The 21,133-nt window shown below is 43.3% G+C and overlaps 1 protein-coding gene across 1 annotated transcript in view; it reads right to left on the bottom strand.

Moving 5' to 3' along the window:
* LOC135522885 (sodium channel protein type 4 subunit alpha-like) overlaps nt 1–21,133 on the bottom strand; it is a 194,370-nt gene that overhangs the window by 3,968 nt on the left and 169,269 nt on the right. The window contains exons 23-26 of the mRNA XM_064949549.1: nt 5,824–5,877; nt 5,434–5,575; nt 5,235–5,335; nt 4,511–4,781 (exon numbers count right to left, since the gene is read on the bottom strand). Of these exons, the coding sequence (XP_064805621.1) occupies nt 4,511–4,781; nt 5,235–5,335; nt 5,434–5,575; nt 5,824–5,877 (568 nt within the window). The remainder of the gene's footprint in view (nt 1–4,510; nt 4,782–5,234; nt 5,336–5,433; nt 5,576–5,823; nt 5,878–21,133) is intronic.

Genomic DNA, 21,133 nt, shown 5'->3' with positions numbered 1-21,133 from the left:
GGCCAAGGTATATTGCAAAACACAATTACGGTTCTGAAATGTGTTCTTCAGGTATGACTTATTGTTTAGAACTAAACAGCAATCTTAACCAGAGCAACTTACAGTAGTTCCCTCTAAGCTGCACGCGTGTGCGGGTAGTAGCCCTGAGACTACCGAGTAGCTCCCCCGGGACTACCTCACAGGAATATCAGCCCACCGAGAGAAGCACGAAATTGAATTTCACTCCACCGAGAGAAGCACGAAATTGAATTTCACTCAACTTTCTAGAGCTGTGTTCACCAACTGGTCGATTGCGATCGACTGGTCGATCTCCAACGCATTCCTAGTCGATCACTAAACATTTCTGTAAAACTGTTGGCAGTAGGTGCACCCGATTCAGCTACCCTGTGAGATTTCAAAACGTGTAAAACCATGACTAGAGAGAGACTGTCAACAAATAAAGCAATGAGATGCTGTTTTTATGAGTGATGTCATGTTTAAGTTCTTACTCAGCATTGTCAACACTTTGTATCCAACACTTTTATAAACCATAAAATGCACGTTCTTTCTATTTCCACTCAGCGCTACAACAAGCACTGCAGCATTAATGAATAAGTCGGAAAGTGTCTCTATAGACTTGCGCTGTTGTTATTATTACCATTTGGGTCTTTTTTAATATCGAGGAACATTTCACTTTCTCTGTTCATCGGAGTAATAACATGAATTTGTGCATGAGGCAGAAATAATGCAGTGCGACTCGAGTTTTGCCATCAGCTGGAAGATGGTGTCCCTTTTTGGTCAGTGTCAGTGGAGGAAAGGGAGAGCGGAGGGGATGTTGAGAGGCGGACCCTCAGTCTGCTGCTCTCTCCCTACGCTGAGACTGACCATCAGATGCAGACACCATCAGCTCAGTAAAAGAAAAAGAAAATGATTTAAAGGTAGGCTCCCTCAGCTGTGATTCACAAGTAATACATCCATGGATCTATTACTGGCGTGATCATATAGCCTACCTCAAATGTTGAAATATAACTTTAAAAATGGCCTGAACAACAATGCATTGGCAGTGCAATTCAAGCAAACCCAATATGCTGTGATAATGTATTGTTAATAAAACATCAGAGCGGTAGATCTTGGCATGCATTTTGACTCAAAGCAATCGAATCAACGCAACAGTAGCCACGTTCAATGCAACAAAACAAAACAAACTATGCAAGAGATTTTGTTGTAGGCAGAAAGCATCGGAGTAGGATTTTATTGCATTGACATGTACTACTCAGCCCGTACTCTTCCAGACCGGTGGGCATAAACAATCAGAGCTACAGTAGGCCTATATGCAAATAGACAATTGCCATACATGGATCTGTGCAATTTACTTTGAATTGGACTGTGTTCACAGCATGAACGGTTGTGAGTAGATACGCTTGTTTTGAGATATAAGTGAGACCTGCATGTAGCCACTTGAGCACATTTTGTTCATATCCTTTGCTACTTAGTGAGTTATTAGCTCAGTTATAGATAATTTATAGTCAGCAATAGGAGAGTGATTGCTTCCTACAATAGCAGAAAATGTGTACATTTCTGTTTGAAAAGAGAGTCAGGTAAAGGGTTATTTTTTGTCTTAAAGGTGCAGTGTTGTATTTTGAATAAGCTAAGTAGCCAATAGCCAGAGGGAAGCATAATTTGTCTGATTCTCTGTAATAATGGTATGGTAAAATGTATGCATTTTATTTTGTAAAGTGATTTATTGCATTAAGCAACACAACAACATTTTCAGTCACCTACTTGTCTGAAGGACGAGTGGATAAACAGGTTAATGTCAAGCCCTGCATGTTTTTTTTTTCAAAGGTCTCATGGAATGTAGGCCTACATTGTACACCACACATTGGCTGCTACTGTAGACAGACTAGCTATTTCCATGTAAAAATGTCCCCATTGTTCTTTTATGGTAAGCCACTCTGGTAGGCCTCCATTATGATCAAATAGCCACAGTAGCCTATACGGCCACAGTAAAACTGTAACTTAAAGCTGGTACAGCCGCAGTGTTCACAGTAAAATACTAACTTAAAGCGGGCACAGCCTCAGTGTTCACAGTAAACGCAAGCTGGAAGTTGCACAGAATTGTCATAACGTTCAAGTTTGCACTCAACAGACCTAAAATGTGCTCAGTGATAAAAATAAATGAGAGGGAACATTGCCCATAACCCTAGTGTTGCATGCACCCAGGCACTAAAACTGAGCTACATGGGAAATCTGTCAATAAAATATTTCTTGGTCAATTTGAAGGTCCTAAGCTAAATGTCATTATCTGTGTATGAGCCAGCTAGTGACTTGGAATGCCTTGCTTATAGGCAAACAACCAAGGTCATGAGTTCAACTGTATCACCCAAGGATGTTGACCTGCCGCAGCGGCATTGGACGAGAACTGCAGTGCCTTCGGAAAGTATTCAGACCCCTTGACTTTTTCCACATTTAGTTATGTAACAGCCTTCTAAAATAAAAAATAAAAAAAACTCCTATTCAATCTACACACAATATCCCATAATGACGAAGCGAAAACAGGTTTTTAGAAATTTTAGCAAACAAAATTCAATATAAAAACAAAAATACCTTATTTACATAAGTATTCAGACCCTTTGCTATGAAACTCTACATTGAGCTCAGGTGCATCCTGTTTCCACTGATCATCCTTGAGATGTTTCTACATCTTCATTGGAGTCCACCTGTGGTAAATTCAATTGACTGGACATGATTTGGAAAGGCACATACCTGTCTATATAAGGTCCCACAGTTGACAGTGCACGTCAGAGCAAAAACCAAGCCATATGTTCAAAGGAATAGTTCGTAGAGCTCAGAGACAAGATTGTGTCGAGGCACAGATCTGGGAAAGGGTACCAAAACATTTCTGCAGCATTGAAGTTCCCCAAGAACACAGTGGCCTGCATCATTCTTAAATGGAAGAAGTTTGGAACCACCAAGACTCTTCCTAGAGTGGCCAAACTGAGCAATCAGGGGAGAAGGGCCTTGGTCAGGCAGGTGACCGAGTACCTGATGGTCACTCTGACAGAGCTCTGTGGAGATGGAAAAACCTTCCAGAAGGACGACCATCTCTGCATCACTCCACCAATCATGCCTTTATGGTAGAGTGGCCAGGCGGAATGTCAGCCCACTTGGAATTTGCAAAAAGGCACCTAAAAGACTCTCAAACCATGAGAAACAAGATTCTCTGGTCAGATGAAACTAAGATTGAACTCTTTAGCCTGAATGCCAAGCATCACGTCTGTAGGAAACCTGGCACCATCCCTACCGTGAGGCATGGTGGTGGCAGCATCATGCTGTGGGAATGTTTTTCAGCGGCAGGGACTGGGAGACTAGTCAGGAGGGAGGCAAATATGTACGGAGCAAAGTACAGAGAGATCCTTGATGAAAACCTGCTCCAGAGCTCTCTGGACCTCAGTCTGGGGCGACGGTTCACCTTCCAACAGGAAAATGACCCTAAGCACACAGCCAAGACAAAGCAGGAGTGGGTTCGGGACAAGTCTCTGAATGTCCTTGAGTGGTCCAGCCAGAGCCCGGAAAATAGCTGTGCTATCCTCTCAACCTGATGGAGCTTGAGTATCTCCAGAGAAGAATGGGAGAAACTCCCCAAATACAGGTGTGCCAAGCTTGTAGCGTCATACCCAAGAAGACACGAGGCTGTAATCTCTGCCATAGGTGCTTCAACAAAGTACTGAGTAAAGGATCTAAATACTTATTTAATGTGATATTTACGTTTTTTTAACATTTCTAAAAATCTGTTTTTGCTTTGTCATTATGGGGTGTTGTGTGTAGATTGATGAGGAAAGAAAACTATTTAATCAACTTTAGAATAAGGCTGTAACATATCAAAATATGGAAAAAATGAAGGGGTCTGAATACTTTCTGAATGCACTGTACATACCGAGAGCCATACATCAGCTACATATAGCAACCATATTTCAGTATAACTGCCAGTTAACAGACCCATGCAATTACATCGCAATGAGCATCATTGAAAACCCCTGATTATTTATGACATTCTTTGGTACTTTTTACCTCTTTCTCCCCAATTGGTAATTACAGTTTTGTCCCATCGCTGCAACTCCCATATGGACTAGGGAAAGGCGGCTGTCGGGAGCCATGCATCCTCCAAAACACGTTACCCTGCCAAGCCGCACTGCTTCTTGACACACTGCTCGCTTAACCAGGAAGCCAGCCGCACCAATGTGTCGGCGGAAACACCGTATAGCTGGTGACCCAATTCAAATTGCATGCACCCGGCTTGCCATAAGGACTCGCTAGAGCGCGATGGGACAAGGACATCCCGGCCGGCCTAACCCGGACGACGCTGGGCCAATTGTGCACCGCCTCATTGATCTCACAGCCAGCTGCGACACAGCCTGGGATCAAACCCGGGTCGGTAGTGACGCCTCTAGCACTGCGATGCAGTGCCTTAGACCGCTACGCCACATGGGAGGCAGACCCCTGATTAATTAAGCCCAAGCAACAAACTCACCAACGATGGAGAGGATGACCACTACAAAGTCGAAGATGTTCCAGCCAATGGTGAAGAAGTAGCAGCGTAGCGCCACGATCTTGATGAGGCACTCGCAGGAGAAGATGATGATGAAGGCCAGGTTGATTTTGTTGAGGATGTACTCCATGCGGACCGGCTGCTCGTCCGTCTCCACCATCATGGTAATCATGTTGAGCAGGATGAGGACCATGATGATGATGTCGAACGCCTGCTTGCCCACCAGGTCGAAGAAGAAGCCCTGCACTTGATTCTGGGAGAAGAGAGGTAATAGTTGTTATTTTGAAACACAAGAGGCTTATGCACTAAGGTGAAGAAAATTGAAAGAATAGGAAACTTTTTTAAGGTTTGAACTTTTGTTATATATTTTTTTTTTTAACTATCCTGCCCAATACTTCACCCAATACTTTTTAAACATATTTTTATTTCACCTTTATTTAACCAGGTAAGCTAGTTGAGAACAAGTTGTTATTTACAACTAATTTACAACTATCCCTATAAGATGCAGAAATACCAGTCATTGGAACACAAGAGGCTTATGCATTATAGGGCAAAGAAAATAAAAGGAATAGTTCCCTTTTTGGGGGGTTTTAACTTATTTTCTACTTATCTGGCATGTTATCAAAAATAAGCTAAAAGTTCCAAAAAAAGTGAACTATCCCTTTAATTAGATCAAGAAAATAGGGTTCAATTAGCTCCAGCTCACCAATGGCCTTGGGATTGGTTTCTGAGGCTTTTTAGACCCTAGCTTCTTCATGGCATTGTAGTACTTTTTCTGTTCCTCTGTCATGAAGATGTCTTGCCCACCTAAGTAAAGAGACATCCCTTTTCTGTTATTTTCACTGTGAAAATAACCCCATTTTTTAAAAGTTCATGGCATTTGTTGGCCATGATGGTTTTGATACTTATCTTTCGTTTCTGCTGGTTGAAGTTGTCGATGATGACACCAATGAAGAGGTTAAGGGTGAAGAAGGAGCCAAAGATGATGAAAATGACGAAGTATAGGTACATGTACATGTTGACCTCTCTGATAGGCTGTTCGTCCACCTAGTGCAGCCAGAGAAAAAAACATGTTAGGACAATACACCGTTCAGCTACATTTTATCAGTTGAAAACTGTGTTATTCTGGTAAATGTTATGGTGGTTTTACATCAAGGCATGATTGACAACAACAAATATTTTCACATTTCAATTTCAAGTAATTTTTAAGACAGTCTTATATAGGCTTTATGATGGAATATTCAAATGTTAAAATCATGTTATACAAAACAAGTACATTGACGTTTAATACTTACAGCACGAGAATCAACTGCTGCGTACATGATCTCCATCCAGCCTTTGAATGTAGCCTTGTAACAAAGGACATGAACGTCAATGAGCATGTGCCACCATCAACTTCAATGAGCATGTGCCACCATCAACTTCAATGAGCATGTGCCACTATCAACTTCAATTAGCATGTGCCACTATCAACTTCAATGAGCATGTGCCACCATCAACTTCAATGAACATGCCACTATCATCACTATATAAAGGCATACATAGGAGCATTATTTTAAAATGCAAACGATATATGCTTGTATTTCTATATGACAGAGTGTGGGTATCTGTCCTTCCTATGAAATGGTTTTGTCATCAACCATTAAACAGAAGAACCCCCTTCAAAAAACAAAAACATACAGTCTCTACAAAATAAATACTGGCCATGTGCCATGTCAGAGCTGAGATGTTATAAATGGCAGTGGAAAGAATTTATATGCGCTTCCTCCTGACCGCATGGAGTGTCTTTCTAGACGGAGGAAGAAGGAGAGTGAGCGGGGTGCCCTACTTCATCACAAGTGAGTTCTTATCAGCGAGAAATCACAGTGCCACTATCAACTTCCAATGCATGGTGGGTCTTTTCGCCTTAGTTACGAGTTATTATTGGCTTTTGTGAATTACTGAGGGCCAGACTGTTTCCAGATGCAAATAGGGGAAGTTAGAATGAAGGGAAATCACAAGAAGGTGATGGAAAGGAGCTAAGTGAATTGTTGCTAGGCACCCACACCAATTAAGTTAAAGCGAAGAATGAAGTGCATGCACTTGCTTAGAACAACATTCTCTGTAATGGCCTCCATCGCTGCTAAAAGCATAACATTCTCTGTAATGCCCTCCATCGCTGCTAAATGCATAACATTCTCTGTAATGGCATCCATCACTGCTAAATGCACAACATTCTCTGTAATGGCCTCCATCGCTGCTAAAAGCATAACATTCTCTTTAATGGCCTCCATCACTGCTAAAAAGCATAACATTCTCTGTAATGGCCTCCGTCGCTGCTAAAAGCACAACATTCCCTGTCTCCATCACTGCTAAAAGCACAACATTCCCTGCCTCCATCACTGCTAAAAGCATAACATTCTCTGTAATGGCCTCCATCACTGCTAAAAGTACAACATTCTCTGTAATGGCCTCCATCGCCGCAAAAAGCACAACATTCTCTGCCTCCATCACTGCTAAAAGCACAACATTCCTGCCTCCATCACTGCAAAAAGCATAACATTCTCGGAAATGGACTCCATCACTGCTAAAAGCACAACATTCCCTACCTCCATCACTGCTAAAAGCATAACATTCTCTGAAATGGCCTCCATCACTGCTAAAAGCACAACATTCTCTGAAATGGCCTCCATCACTGCTAAAAGCACAACATTCTCTGTCATGGCCTCCATCACTGCTAAATGCATAACATTCTCTGGAATGGCCTCCATCGCTGCTAAAAGCATAACATTCTCTGTAATGGCCTCCATCGCTGCTAAAAGCATAACATTCTCTGTAATGGCCTCCATCACTGCTAAAAGCACAATATTCTCTGCCTCCATCACTGCTAAATGCACAACATTCTCTGTAATGGCCTCCATCACTGCTTAAAGCACAACATTCTCTGTAATGGCCTCCATCGCTGCTAAAAGCATAACATTCTCTGACATGGCCTCCATCGCTGCTAAAAGCATAACATTCTCTGAAATGGCCTCCATCGCTGCTGAAAGCATGACATTCTCTGTAATGGCCTCCATCGCTGCTAAATGCATAACATTCTCTGTAATGGCCTCCATCGCTGCTAAAAGCATAACATTCTCTGTTATGGCCTCTATCGCTGCTAAAAGCACAACATTCTCTGCCTCCATCGCTGCTAAAAGCATAACATTCTCTGTAATGGCCTCCATCAATGCTTAAAGCACAACATTCTCTGTAATGGCCTCCATCACTGCTAAAAGCACAACATTCTCTGTCATGGCCTCCATCGCTGCTAAATGCATAACATTCTCTGAAATGGCCTCCATCGCTGCTGAAAGCATAACATTCTCTGTAATGTCCTCCATCACTGCTAAGAGCACAACATTCTCTGTAATGGCCTCCATCGCTGCTAAAAGCATAACATTCTCTGTAATGGCCTCCATCGCTGCTAAAAGCATAACATTCTCTTTAATGGCCTCCATCACTGCTAAAAGCATAACATTCTCTGTAATGGCCTCCGTCGCTGCTAAAAGCACAACATTCCCTGTCTCCATCACTGCTAAAAGCACAACATTCCCTGCCTCCATCACTGCTAAAAGCATAACATTCTCTGTAATGGCCTCCATCACTGCTAAAAGTACAACATTCTCTGTAATGGCCTCCATCGCCGCAAAAGCACAACATTCTCTGCCTCCATCACTGCTAAAAGCACAACATTCCCTGCCTCCATCACTGCAAAAAGCATAACATTCTCGGAAATGGACTCCATCACTGCTAAAAGCACAACATTCCCTGCCTCCATCACTGCTAAAAGCATAACATTCTCTGAAATGGCCTCCATCACTGCTAAAAGCACAACATTCTCTGAAATGGCCTCCATCACTGCTAAAAGCACAACATTCTCTGTCATGGCCTCCATCACTGCTAAATGCATAACATTCTCTGGAATGGCCTCCATCGCTGCTAAAAGCATAACATTCTCTGTAATGGCCTCCATCGCTGCTAAAAGCATAACATTCTCTGTAATGGCCTCCATCACTGCTAAAAGCACAATATTCTCTGCCTCCATCACTGCTAAATGCACAACATTCTCTGTAATGGCCTCCATCACTGCTTAAAGCACAACATTCTCTGTAATGGCCTCCATCGCTGCTAAAAGCATAACATTCTCTGACATGGCCTCCATCGCTGCTAAAAGCATAACATTCTCTGAAATGGCCTCCATCGCTGCTGAAAGCATAACATTCTCTGTAATGGCCTCCATTGCTGCTAAATGCATAACATTCTCTGTAATGGCCTCCATCGCTGCTAAAAGCATAACATTCTCTGAAATGGCCTCCATCGCTGCTAAAAGCATAACATTCTCTGTTATGGCCTCTATCGCTGCTAAAAGCACAACATTCTCTGCCTCCATCGCTGCTAAAAGCATAACATTCTCTGTAATGGCCTCCATCGCTGCTCAAAGCATAACATTTTCTGTAATGGCCTCCATCGCTGCTAAAAGCACAACATTCTCTGTTATGGCCTCCATCGCTGCAAAAAGCACAACATTCTCTGTAATGGCCTCCATCACTGCTAAAAGTATAACATTCTCTGAAATGGCCTCCATCACTGCTAAAAGCACAACATTCTCTGTAATGGTCTCCATCGCTGCTAAAAGCATAACATTCTCTGAAATGGCCTCCATCGCTGCTAAAAGCATAACATTCTCTGTTATGGTCTCTTTCGCTGCTAAAAGCACAACATTCTCTGCCTCCATCGCTGCTAAAAGCATAAAATTCTCTGTAATGGCCTCCATCGCTGCTAAAAGCATAACATTCCCTGTAATGGCCTCCATCGCTGCTAAAAGCACAACATTCTCTGAAATGGCCTCCATCACTGCTAAAAGCACAACATTCTCTGTCATGGCCTCCATCACTGCTAAATGCATAACATTCTCTGGAATGGCCTCCATCGCTGCTAAAAGCATAACATTCACTGTAATGGCCTCCATCGCTGCTAAAAGCATAACATTCTCTGTAATGGCCTCCATCACTGCTAAAAGCACAATATTCTCTGCCTCCATCACTGCTAAATGCACAACATTCTCTGTAATGGCCTCCATCACTGCTTAAAGCACAACATTCTCTGTAATGGCCTCCATCGCTGCTAAAAGCATAACATTCTCTGACATGGCCTCCATCGCTGCTAAAAGCATAACATTCTCTGAAATGGCCTCCATCGCTGCTGAAAGCATAACATTCTCTGTAATGGCCTCCATCGCTGCTAAATGCATAACATTCTCTGTAATGGCCTCCATCGCTGCTAAAAGCATAACATTCTCTGTAATGGCCTCCATCAATGCTTAAAGCACAACATTCTCTGTAATGGCCTCCATCACTGCTAAAAGCACAACATTCTCTGTCATGGCCTCCATCGCTGCTAAATGCATAACATTCTCTGAAATGGCCTCCATCGCTGCTGAAAGCATAACATTCTCTGTAATGTCCTCCATCACTGCTAAGAGCACAACATTCTCTGTAATGGCCTCCATCGCTGCTAAAAGCATAACATTCTCTGTAATGGCCTCCATCGCTGCTAAAAGCATAACATTCTCTTTAATGGCCTCCATCACTGCTAAAAGCATAACATTCTCTGTAATGGCCTCCGTCGCTGCTAAAAGCACAACATTCCCTGTCTCCATCACTGCTAAAAGCACAACATTCCCTGCCTCCATCACTGCTAAAAGCATAACATTCTCTGTAATGGCCTCCATCACTGCTAAAAGTACAACATTCTCTGTAATGGCCTCCATCGCCGCAAAAAGCACAACATTCTCTGCCTCCATCACTGCTAAAAGCACAACATTCCCTGCCTCCATCACTGCAAAAAGCATAACATTCTCGGAAATGGACTCCATCACTGCTAAAAGCACAACATTCCCTGCCTCCATCACTGCTAAAAGCATAACATTCTCTGAAATGGCCTCCATCACTGCTAAAAGCACAACATTCTCTGCCTCCATCGCTGCTAAAAGCATAAAATTCTCTGTAATGGCCTCCATCGCTGCTAAAAGCATAACATTCCCTGTAATGGCCTCCATCGCTGCTAAAAGCACAACATTCTATGCCTCCATCGCTGCTAAAAGCATAACATTCTCTGAAATGGCCTCCATCACTGCTAAAAGCACAACATTCTCTGAAATGGCCTCCATCACTGCTAAAAGCACAACATTCTCTGTCATGGCCTCCATCACTGCTAAATGCATAACATTCTCTGGAATGGCCTCCATCGCTGCTAAAAGCATAACATTCCCTCCATCGCTGCTAAAAGCATAACATTCTCTGAAATGGCCTCCATCACTGCTAAAAGCACAACATTCTCTGAAATGGCCTCCATCACTGCTAAAAGCACAACATTCTCTGTCATGGCCTCCATCACTGCTAAATGCATAACATTCTCTGGAATGGCCTCCATCGCTGCTAAAAGCATAACATTCTCTGTAATGGCCTCCATCGCTGCTAAAAGCATAACATTCTCTGTAATGGCCTCCATCACTGCTAAAAGCACAATATTCTCTGCCTCCATCACTGCTAAATGCACAACATTCTCTGTAATGGCCTCCATCACTGCTTAAAGCACAACATTCTCTGTAATGGCCTCCATCGCTGCTAAAAGCATAACATTCTCTGACATGGCCTCCATCGCTGCTAAAAGCATAACATTCTCTGAAATGGCCTCCATCGCTGCTGAAAGCATAACATTCTCTGTAATGGCCTCCATCGCTGCTAAATGCATAACATTCTCTGTAATGGCCTCCATCGCTGCTAAAAGCATAACATTCTCTGAAATGGCCTCCATCGCTGCTAAAAGCATAACATTCTCTGTTATGGCCTCTATCGCTGCTAAAAGCACAACATTCTCTGCCTCCATCGCTGCTAAAAGCATAACATTCTCTGTAATGGCCTCCATCAATGCTTAAAGCACAACATTATCTGTAATGGCCTCCATCACTGCTAAAAGCACAACATTCTCTGTCATGGCCTCCATCGCTGCTAAATGCATAACATTCTCTGAAATGGCCTCCATCGCTGCTGAAAGCATAACATTCTCTGTAATGTCCTCCATCACTGCTAAGAGCACAACATTCTCTGTAATGGCCTCCATCGCTGCTAAAAGCATAACATTCTCTGTAATGGCCTCCATCGCTGCTAAAAGCATAACATTCTCTTTAATGGCCTCCATCACTGCTAAAAGCATAACATTCTCTGTAATGGCCTCCGTCGCTGCTAAAAGCACAACATTCCCTGTCTCCATCACTGCTAAAAGCACAACATTCCCTGCCTCCATCACTGCTAAAAGCATAACATTCTCTGTAATGGCCTCCATCACTGCTAAAAGTACAACATTCTCTGTAATGGCCTCCATCGCCGCAAAAAGCACAACATTCTCTGCCTCCATCACTGCTAAAAGCACAACATTCCCTGCCTCCATCACTGCAAAAAGCATAACATTCTCGGAAATGGACTCCATCACTGCTAAAAGCACAACATTCCCTGCCTCCATCACTGCTAAAAGCATAACATTCTCTGAAATGGCCTCCATCACTGCTAAAAGCACAACATTCTCTGAAATGGCCTCCATCACTGCTAAAAGCACAACATTCTCTGTCATGGCCTCCATCACTGCTAAATGCATAACATTCTCTGGAATGGCCTCCATCGCTGCTAAAAGCATAACATTCTCTGTAATGGCCTACATCGCTGCTAAAAGCATAACATTCTCTGTAATGGCCTCCATCACTGCTAAAAGCACAATATTCTCTGCCTCCATCACTGCTAAATGCACAACATTCTCTGTAATGGCCTCCATCACTGCTTAAAGCACAACATTCTCTGTAATGGCCTCCATCGCTGCTAAAAGCATAACATTCTCTGACATGGCCTCCATCGCTGCTAAAAGCATAACATTCTCTGAAATGGCCTCCATCGCTGCTGAAAGCATAACATTCTCTGTAATGGCCTCCATCGCTGCTAAATGCATAACATTCTCTGTAATGGCCTCCATCGCTGCTAAAAGCATAACATTCTCTGAAATGGCCTCCATCGCTGCTAAAAGCATAACATTCTCTGTTATGGCCTCTATCGCTGCTAAAAGCACAACATTCTCTGCCTCCATCGCTGCTAAAAGCATAACATTCTCTGTAATGGCCTCCATCGCTGCTCAAAGCATAACATTTTCTGTAATGGCCTCCATCGCTGCTAAAAGCACAACATTCTCTGTTATGGCCTCCATCGCTGCAAAAAGCACAACATTCTCTGTAATGGCCTCCATCACTGCTAAAAGTATAACATTCTCTGTAATGGCCTCCATCAATGCTTAAAGCACAACATTATCTGTAATGGCCTCCATCACTGCTAAAAGCACAACATTCTCTGTCATGGCCTCCATCGCTGCTAAATGCATAACATTCTCTGAAATGGCCTCCATCGCTGCTGAAAGCATAACATTCTCTGTAATGGCCTCCATCAATGCTTAAAGCACAACATTATCTGTATTGGCCTCCATCACTGCTAAAAGCACAACATTCTCTGTCATGGCCTCCATCGCTGCTAAATGCATAACATTCTCTGAAATGGCCTCCATCGCTGCTGAAAGCATAACATTCTCTGTAATGTCCTCCATCACTGCTAAGAGCACAACATTCTCTGTAATGGCCTCCATCGCTGCTAAAAGCATAACATTCTCTGTAATGGCCTCCATCGCTGCTAAAAGCATAACATTCTCTTTAATGGCCTCCATCACTGCTAAAAGCATAACATTCTCTGTAATGGCCTCCGTCGCTGCTAAAAGCACAACATTCCCTGTCTCCATCACTGCTAAAAGCACAACATTCCCTGCCTCCATCACTGCTAAAAGCATAACATTCTCTGTAATGGCCTCCATCACTGCTAAAAGTACAACATTCTCTGTAATGGCCTCCATCGCCGCAAAAAGCACAACATTCTCTGCCTCCATCACTGCTAAAAGCACAACATTCCCTGCCTCCATCACTGCAAAAAGCATAACATTCTCGGAAATGGACTCCATCACTGCTAAAAGCACAACATTCCCTGCCTCCATCACTGCTAAAAGCATAACATTCTCTGAAATGGCCTCCATCACTGCTAAAAGCACAACATTCTCTGAAATGGCCTCCATCACTGCTAAAAGCACAACATTCTCTGTCATGGCCTCCATCACTGCTAAATGCATAACATTCTCTGGAATGGCCTCCATCGCTGCTAAAAGCATAACATTCTCTGTAATGGCCTACATCGCTGCTAAAAGCATAACATTCTCTGTAATGGCCTCCATCACTGCTAAAAGCACAATATTCTCTGCCTCCATCACTGCTAAATGCACAACATTCTCTGTAATGGCCTCCATCACTGCTTAAAGCACAACATTCTCTGTAATGGCCTCCATCGCTGCTAAAAGCATAACATTCTCTGACATGGCCTCCATCGCTGCTAAAAGCATAACATTCTCTGAAATGGCCTCCATCGCTGCTGAAAGCATAACATTCTCTGTAATGGCCTCCATCGCTGCTAAATGCATAACATTCTCTGTAATGGCCTCCATCGCTGCTAAAAGCATAACATTCTCTGAAATGGCCTCCATCGCTGCTAAAAGCATAACATTCTCTGTTATGGCCTCTATCGCTGCTAAAAGCACAACATTCTCTGCCTCCATCGCTGCTAAAAGCATAACATTCTCTGTAATGGCCTCCATCGCTGCTCAAAGCATAACATTTTCTGTAATGGCCTCCATCGCTGCTAAAAGCACAACATTCTCTGTTATGGCCTCCATCGCTGCAAAAAGCACAACATTCTCTGTAATGGCCTCCATCACTGCTAAAAGTATAACATTCTCTTAAATGGCCTCCATCACTGCTAAAAGCACAACATTCTCTGTAATGGTCTCCATCGCTGCTAAAAGCATAACATTCTCTGAAATGGCCTCCATCGCTGCTAAAAGCACAACATTCTCTGCCTCCATCGCTGCTAAAAGCATAAAATCCTCTGTAATGGCCTCCATCGCTGCTAAAAGCATAACATTCCCTGTAATGGCCTCCATCGCTGCTAAAAGCACAACATTCTATGCCTCCATCGCTGCTAAAAGCATAACATTCTCTGAAATGGCCTCCATCACTGCTAAAAGCACAACATTCTCTGAAATGGCCTCCATCACTGCTAAAAGCACAACATTCTCTGTCATGGCCTCCATCACTGCTAAATGCATAACATTCTCTGGAATGGCCTCCATCGCTGCTAAAAGCATAACATTCTCTGTAATGGCCTCCATCGCTGCTAAAAGCATAACATTCTCTGTAATGGCCTCCATCACTGCTAAAAGCACAATATTCTCTGCCTCCATCACTGCTAAATGCACAACATTCTCTGTAATGGCCTCCATCACTGCTTAAAGCACAACATTCTCTGTAATGGCCTCCATCGCTGCTAAAAGCATAACATTCTCTGACATGGCCTCCATCGCTGCTAAAAGCATAAAATTCTCTGAAATGGCCTCCATCGCTGCTGAAAGCATAACATTCTCTGTAATGGCCTCCATCGCTGCTAAATGCATAACATTCTCTGTAATGGCCTCCATCGCTGCTAAAAGCATAACATTCTCTGAAATGGCCTCCATCGCTGCTAAAAGCATAACATTCTCTGTTATGGCCTCTATCGCTGCTAAAAGCACAACATTCTCTGCCTCCATCGCTGCTAAAAGCATAACATTCTCTGTAATGGCCTCCATCAATGCTTAAAGCACAACATTCTCTGTAATGGCCTCCATCACTGCTAAAAGCACAACATTCTCTGTCATGGCCTCCATCGCTGCTAAATGCATAACATTCTCTGAAATGGCCTCCATCGCTGCTGAAAGCATAACATTCTCTGTAATGTCCTCCATCACTGCTAAGAGCACAACATTCTCTGTAATGGCCTCCATCGCTGCTAAAAGCATAACATTCTCTGAAATGGCCTCCATCGCTGCTAAAAGCACAACATTCTTAGCCTCCATCTCTGCTAAAAGCATAACATTCTCTGTAATGGCCTCCATCGCTGCTCAAAGCATAACATTTTCTGTAATGGCCTCCATCGCTGCTAAAAGCACAACATTCTCTGTTATGGCCTCCATCGCTGCAAAAAGCACAACATTCTCTGTAATGGCCTCCATCACTGCTAAAAGTATAACATTCTCTGAAATGGCCTCCATCACTGCTAAAAGCACAACATTCTCTGTAATGGTCTCCATCGCTGCTAAAAGCATAACATTCTCTGAAATGGCCTCCATCGCTGCTAAAAGCATAACATTCTCTGTTATGGTCTCTTTCGCTGCTAAAAGCACAACATTCTCTGCCTCCATCGCTGCAAAAAGCATAAAATTCTCTGTAATGGCCTCCATCGCTGCTAAAAGCATAACATTCCCTGTAATGGCCTCCATCGCTGCTAAAAGCACAACATTCTATGCCTCCATCGCTGCTAAAAGCATAACATTCTCTGAAATGGCCTCCATCACTGCTAAAAGCACAACATTCTCTGAAATGGCCTCCATCACTGCTAAAAGCACAACATTCTCTGTCATGGCCTCCATCACTGCTAAATGCATAACATTCTCTGGAATGGCCTCCATCGCTGCTAAAAGCATAACATTCTCTGTAATGGCCTCCATCGCTGCTAAAAGCATAACATTCTCTGTAATGGCCTCCATCACTGCTAAAAGCACAATATTCTCTGCCTCCATCACTGCTAAATGCACAACATTCTCTGTAATGGCCTCCATCACTGCTTAAAGCACAACATTCTCTGTAATGGCCTCCATCGCTGCTAAAAGCATAACATTCTCTGACATGGCCTCCATCGCTGCTAAAAGCATAACATTCTCTGAAATGGCCTCCATCGCTGCTAAAAGCACAATATTCTCTGCCTCCATCGCTGCTAAAAGCATAACATTCTCTGTAATGGCCTCCATCAATGCTTAAAGCACAACATTCTCTGTAATGGCCTCCATCGCTGCTAAAAGCATAACATTCTCTGAAATGGCCTCCATCGCTGCTAAAAGCATAACATTCTCTGTTATGGCCTCTATCGCTGCTAAAAGCACAACATTCTCTGCCTCCATCGCTGCTAAAAGCATAACATTCTCTGTAATGGCCTCCATCAATGCTTAAAGCACAACATTCTCTGTAATGGCCTCCATCACTGCTAAAAGCACAACATTCTCTGTCATGGCCTCCATCGCTGCTAAATGCATAACATTCTCTGAAATGGCCTCCATCGCTGCTGAAAGAATAACATTCTCTGTAATGTCCTCCATCACTGCTAAGAGCACAACATTCTCTGTAATGGCCTCAATCGCTGCTAAAAGCATAACATTCTCTGAAATGGCCTCCATCGCTGCTAAAAGCACAACATTCTTAGCCTCCATCTCTGCTAAAAGCATAACATTCTCTGTAATGGCCTCCATCGCTGCTCAAAGCATAACATTTTCTGTAATGGCCTCCATCGCTGCTAAAAGCACAACATTCTCTGTTATGGCCTCCATCGCTGCAAAAAGCACAACATTCTCTGTAATGGCCTCCATCACTGCTAAAAGTATAACATTCTCTGAAATGGCCTCCATCACTGCTAAAAGCACAACATTCTCTGTAATGGTCTCCATCGCTGCTAAAAGCATAACATTCTCTGAAATGGCCTCCATCGTTGCTAAAAGCATAACATTCTCTGTTATGGTCTCTTTCGCTGCTAAAAGCACAACATTCTCTGCCTCCATCGCTGCTAAAAGCATAAAATTCTCTGTAATGGCCTCCATCGCTGCTAAAAGCATAACATTCCCTGTAATGGCCTCCATCGCTGCTAAAAGCACAACATTCTATGCCTCCATCGCTGCTAAAAGCATAACATTCTCTGAAATGGCCTCCATCACTGCTAAAAGCACAACATTCTCTGAAATGGCCTCCATCACTGCTAAAAGCACAACATTCTCTGTCATGGCCTCCATCACTGCTAAATGCATAACATTCTCTGGAATGGCCTCCATCGCTGCTAAAAGCATAACATTCTCTGTAATGGCCTCCATCGCTGCTAAAAGCATAACATTCTCTGTAATGGCCTCCATCACTGCTAAAAGCACAATATTCTCTGCCTCCATCACTGCTAAATGCACAACATTCTCTGTAATGGCCTCCATCACTGCTTAAAGCACAACATTCTCTGTAATGGCCTCCATCGCTGCTAAAAGCATAACATTCTCTGACATGGCCTCCATCGCTGCTAAAAGCATAACATTCTCTGAAATGGCCTCCATCGCTGCTAAATGCATAACATTCTCTGTAATGGCCTCCATCGCTGCTAAAAGCATAACATTCTCTGAAATGGCCTCCATCGCTGCTAAAAGCATAACATTCTCTGTTATGGCCTCTATCGCTGCTAAAAGCACAACATTCTCTGCCTCCATCGCTGCTAAAAGCATAACATTCTCTGTAATGGCCTCCATCAATGCTTAAAGCACAACATTCTCTGTAATGGCCTCCATCACTGCTAAAAGCACAACATTCTCTGTCATGGCCTCCATCGCTGCTAAATGCATAACATTCTCTGAAATGGCCTCCATCGCTGCTGAAAGCATAACATTCTCTGTAATGTCCTCCATCACTGCTAAGAGCACAACATTCTCTGTAATGGCCTCAATCGCTGCTAAAAGCATAACATTCTCTGAAATGGCCTCCATCGCTGCTAAAAGCACAACATTCTTAGCCTCCATCTCTGCTAAAAGCATAACATTCTCTGTAATGGCCTCCATCGCTGCTAAAAGCATAACATTCCCTGTAATGGCCTCCATCGCTGCTAAAAGCACAACATTCTATGCCTCCATCGCTGCTAAAAGCATAACATTCTCTGTAATGGCCTCCATCAATGCTTAAAGCACAACATTCTCTGTAATGGCCTCCATCACTGCTAAAAGCACAACATTCTCTGTCATGGCCTCCATCGCTGCTAAATGCATAACATTCTCTGAAATGGCCTCCATCGCTGCTGAAAGCATAACATTCTCTGTAATGGCCTCCATCACTGCTAAGAGCACAACATTCTCTGTAATGGCCTCCATCGCTGCTAAAAGCATAACATTCTCTGAAATGGCCTCCATCACTGCTAAATGCACAACATTCTCTGTAATGGCCTCCATCACTGCTAAATGCACAACATTCTCTGTAATGGCCTCCATCAATGCTTAAAGCACAACATTCTCTGTAATGGCCTCCATCGCTGCTAAAAGCATAACATTCCCTGTAATGGCCTCCATCGCTGCTAAAGCACAACATTCTATGCCTCCATCGCTGCTAAAAGCATAACATTCTCTGTAATGGCCTCCATCAATGCTTAAAGCACAACATTCTCTGTAATGGCCTCCATCACTGCTAAAAGCACAACATTCTCTGTCATGGCCTCCATCGCTGCTAAATGCATAACATTCTCTGAAATGGCCTCCATCGCTGCTGAAAGCATAACATTCTCTGTAATGGCCTCCATCACTGCTAAGAGCACAACATTCTCTGTAATGGCCTCCATCGCTGCTAAAAGCATAACATTCTCTGAAATGGCCTCCATCACTGCTAAATGCACAACATTCTCTGTAATGGCCTCCATCACTGCTAAATGCACAACATTCTCTGTAATGGCCTCCATCAATGCTTAAAGCACAACATTCTCTGTAATGGCCTCCATCGCTGCTAAAAGCATAACATTCTTTGTAATGGCCTCCATCGCTGCTAAATGCACAACATTCTCTTAATGGCCTCGATCGCTGCTAAAAGCACAACATTCTCTGCCTCCATCGCTGCTAAAAGCATAACATTCTCTGTAATGGCCTCCATCACTGCTAAATGCATAACATTCTCTGTAATGGCATCCATCGCTGCTAAAAGCACAACATTCTCTGAAATGGCCTCTATCGCTGCTAAAAGCATAACATTCTCTGAAATGGCCTCCATCACTGCTAAATGCACAACATTCTCTGAAATGGCCTCCATCACTGCTAAATGCACAACATTCTCTGTAATGGCCTCCATCAATGCTTACAGCACAACATTCTATGCCTCCATCGCTGCTAAAAGCATAACATTCCCTGTAATGGCCTCCATCGCTGCTAAAAGCACAACATTCTATGCCTCCATCGCTGCTAAAAGCATAACATTCTCTGAAATGGCCTCCATCACTGCTAAAAGCACAACATTCTCTGAAATGGCCTCCATCACTGCTAAAAGCACAACATTCTCTGTCATGGCCTCCATCACTGCTAAATGCATAACATTCTCTGGAATGGCCTCCATCGCTGCTAAAAGCATAACATTCTCTGTAATGGCCTCCATCGCTGCTAAAAGCATAACATTCTCTGTAATGGCCTCCATCACTGCTAAAAGCACAATATTCTCTGCCTCCATCACTGCTAAATGCACAACATTCTCTGTAATGGCCTCCATCACTGCTTAAAGCACAACATTCTCTGTAATGGCCTCCATCGCTGCTAAAAGCATAACATTCTCTGACATGGCCTCCATCGCTGCTAAAAGCATAACATTCTCTGAAATGGCCTCCATCGCTGCTAAAAGCACAATATTCTCTGCCTCCATCGCTGCTAAAGCATAACATTCTCTGTAATGGCCTCCATCAATGCTTAAAGCACAACATTCTCTGTAATGGCCTCCATCGCTGCTAAAAGCATAACATTCTCTGAAATGGCCTCCATCGCTGCTAAAAGCATAACATTCTCTGTTATGGCCTCTATCGCTGCTAAAAGCACAACATTCTCTGCCTCCATCGCTGCTAAAAGCATAACATTCTCTGTAATGGCCTCCATCAATGCTTAAAGCACAACATTCTCTGTAATGGCCTCCATCACTGCTAAAAGCACAACATTCTCTGTCATGGCCTCCATCGCTGCTAAATGCATAACATTCTCTGAAATGGCCTCCATCGCTGCTGAAAGAATAACATTCTCTGTAATGTCCTCCATCACTGCTAAGAGCACAACATTCTCTGTAATGGCCTCAATCGCTGCTAAAAGCATAACATTCTCTGAAATGGCCTCCATCGCTGCTAAAAGCACAACATTCTTAGCCTCCATCTCTGCTAAAAGCATAACATTCTCTGTAATGGCCTCCATCGCTGCTCAAAGCATAACATTTTCTGTAATGGCCTCCATCGCTGCTAAAAGCACAACATTCTCTGTTATGGCCTCCATCGCTGCAAAAAGCACAACATTCTCTGTAATGGCCTCCATCACTGCTAAAAGTATAACATTCTCTGAAATGGCCTCCATCACTGCTAAAAGCACAACATTCTCTGTAATGGTCTCCATCGCTGCTAAAAGCATAACATTCTCTGAAATGGCCTCCATCGTTGCTAAAAGCATAACATTCTCTGTTATGGTCTCTTTCGCTGCTAAAAGCACAACATTCTCTGCCTCCATCGCTGCTAAAAGCATAAAATTCTCTGTAATGGCCTCCATCGCTGCTAAAAGCATAACATTCTCTGTAATGGCCTCCATCACTGCTAAAAGCACAATATTCTCTGCCTCCAT

The sequence above is a fragment of the Oncorhynchus masou genome, chromosome 30, assembly GCF_036934945.1.
Source record: "Oncorhynchus masou masou isolate Uvic2021 chromosome 30, UVic_Omas_1.1, whole genome shotgun sequence".
Classification (NCBI taxonomy): Eukaryota; Metazoa; Chordata; class Actinopteri; order Salmoniformes; family Salmonidae; genus Oncorhynchus; species Oncorhynchus masou.
Note: the sequence above shows the minus strand (reverse complement) of the source record. Positions and strands in the feature narration are given on the sequence as shown.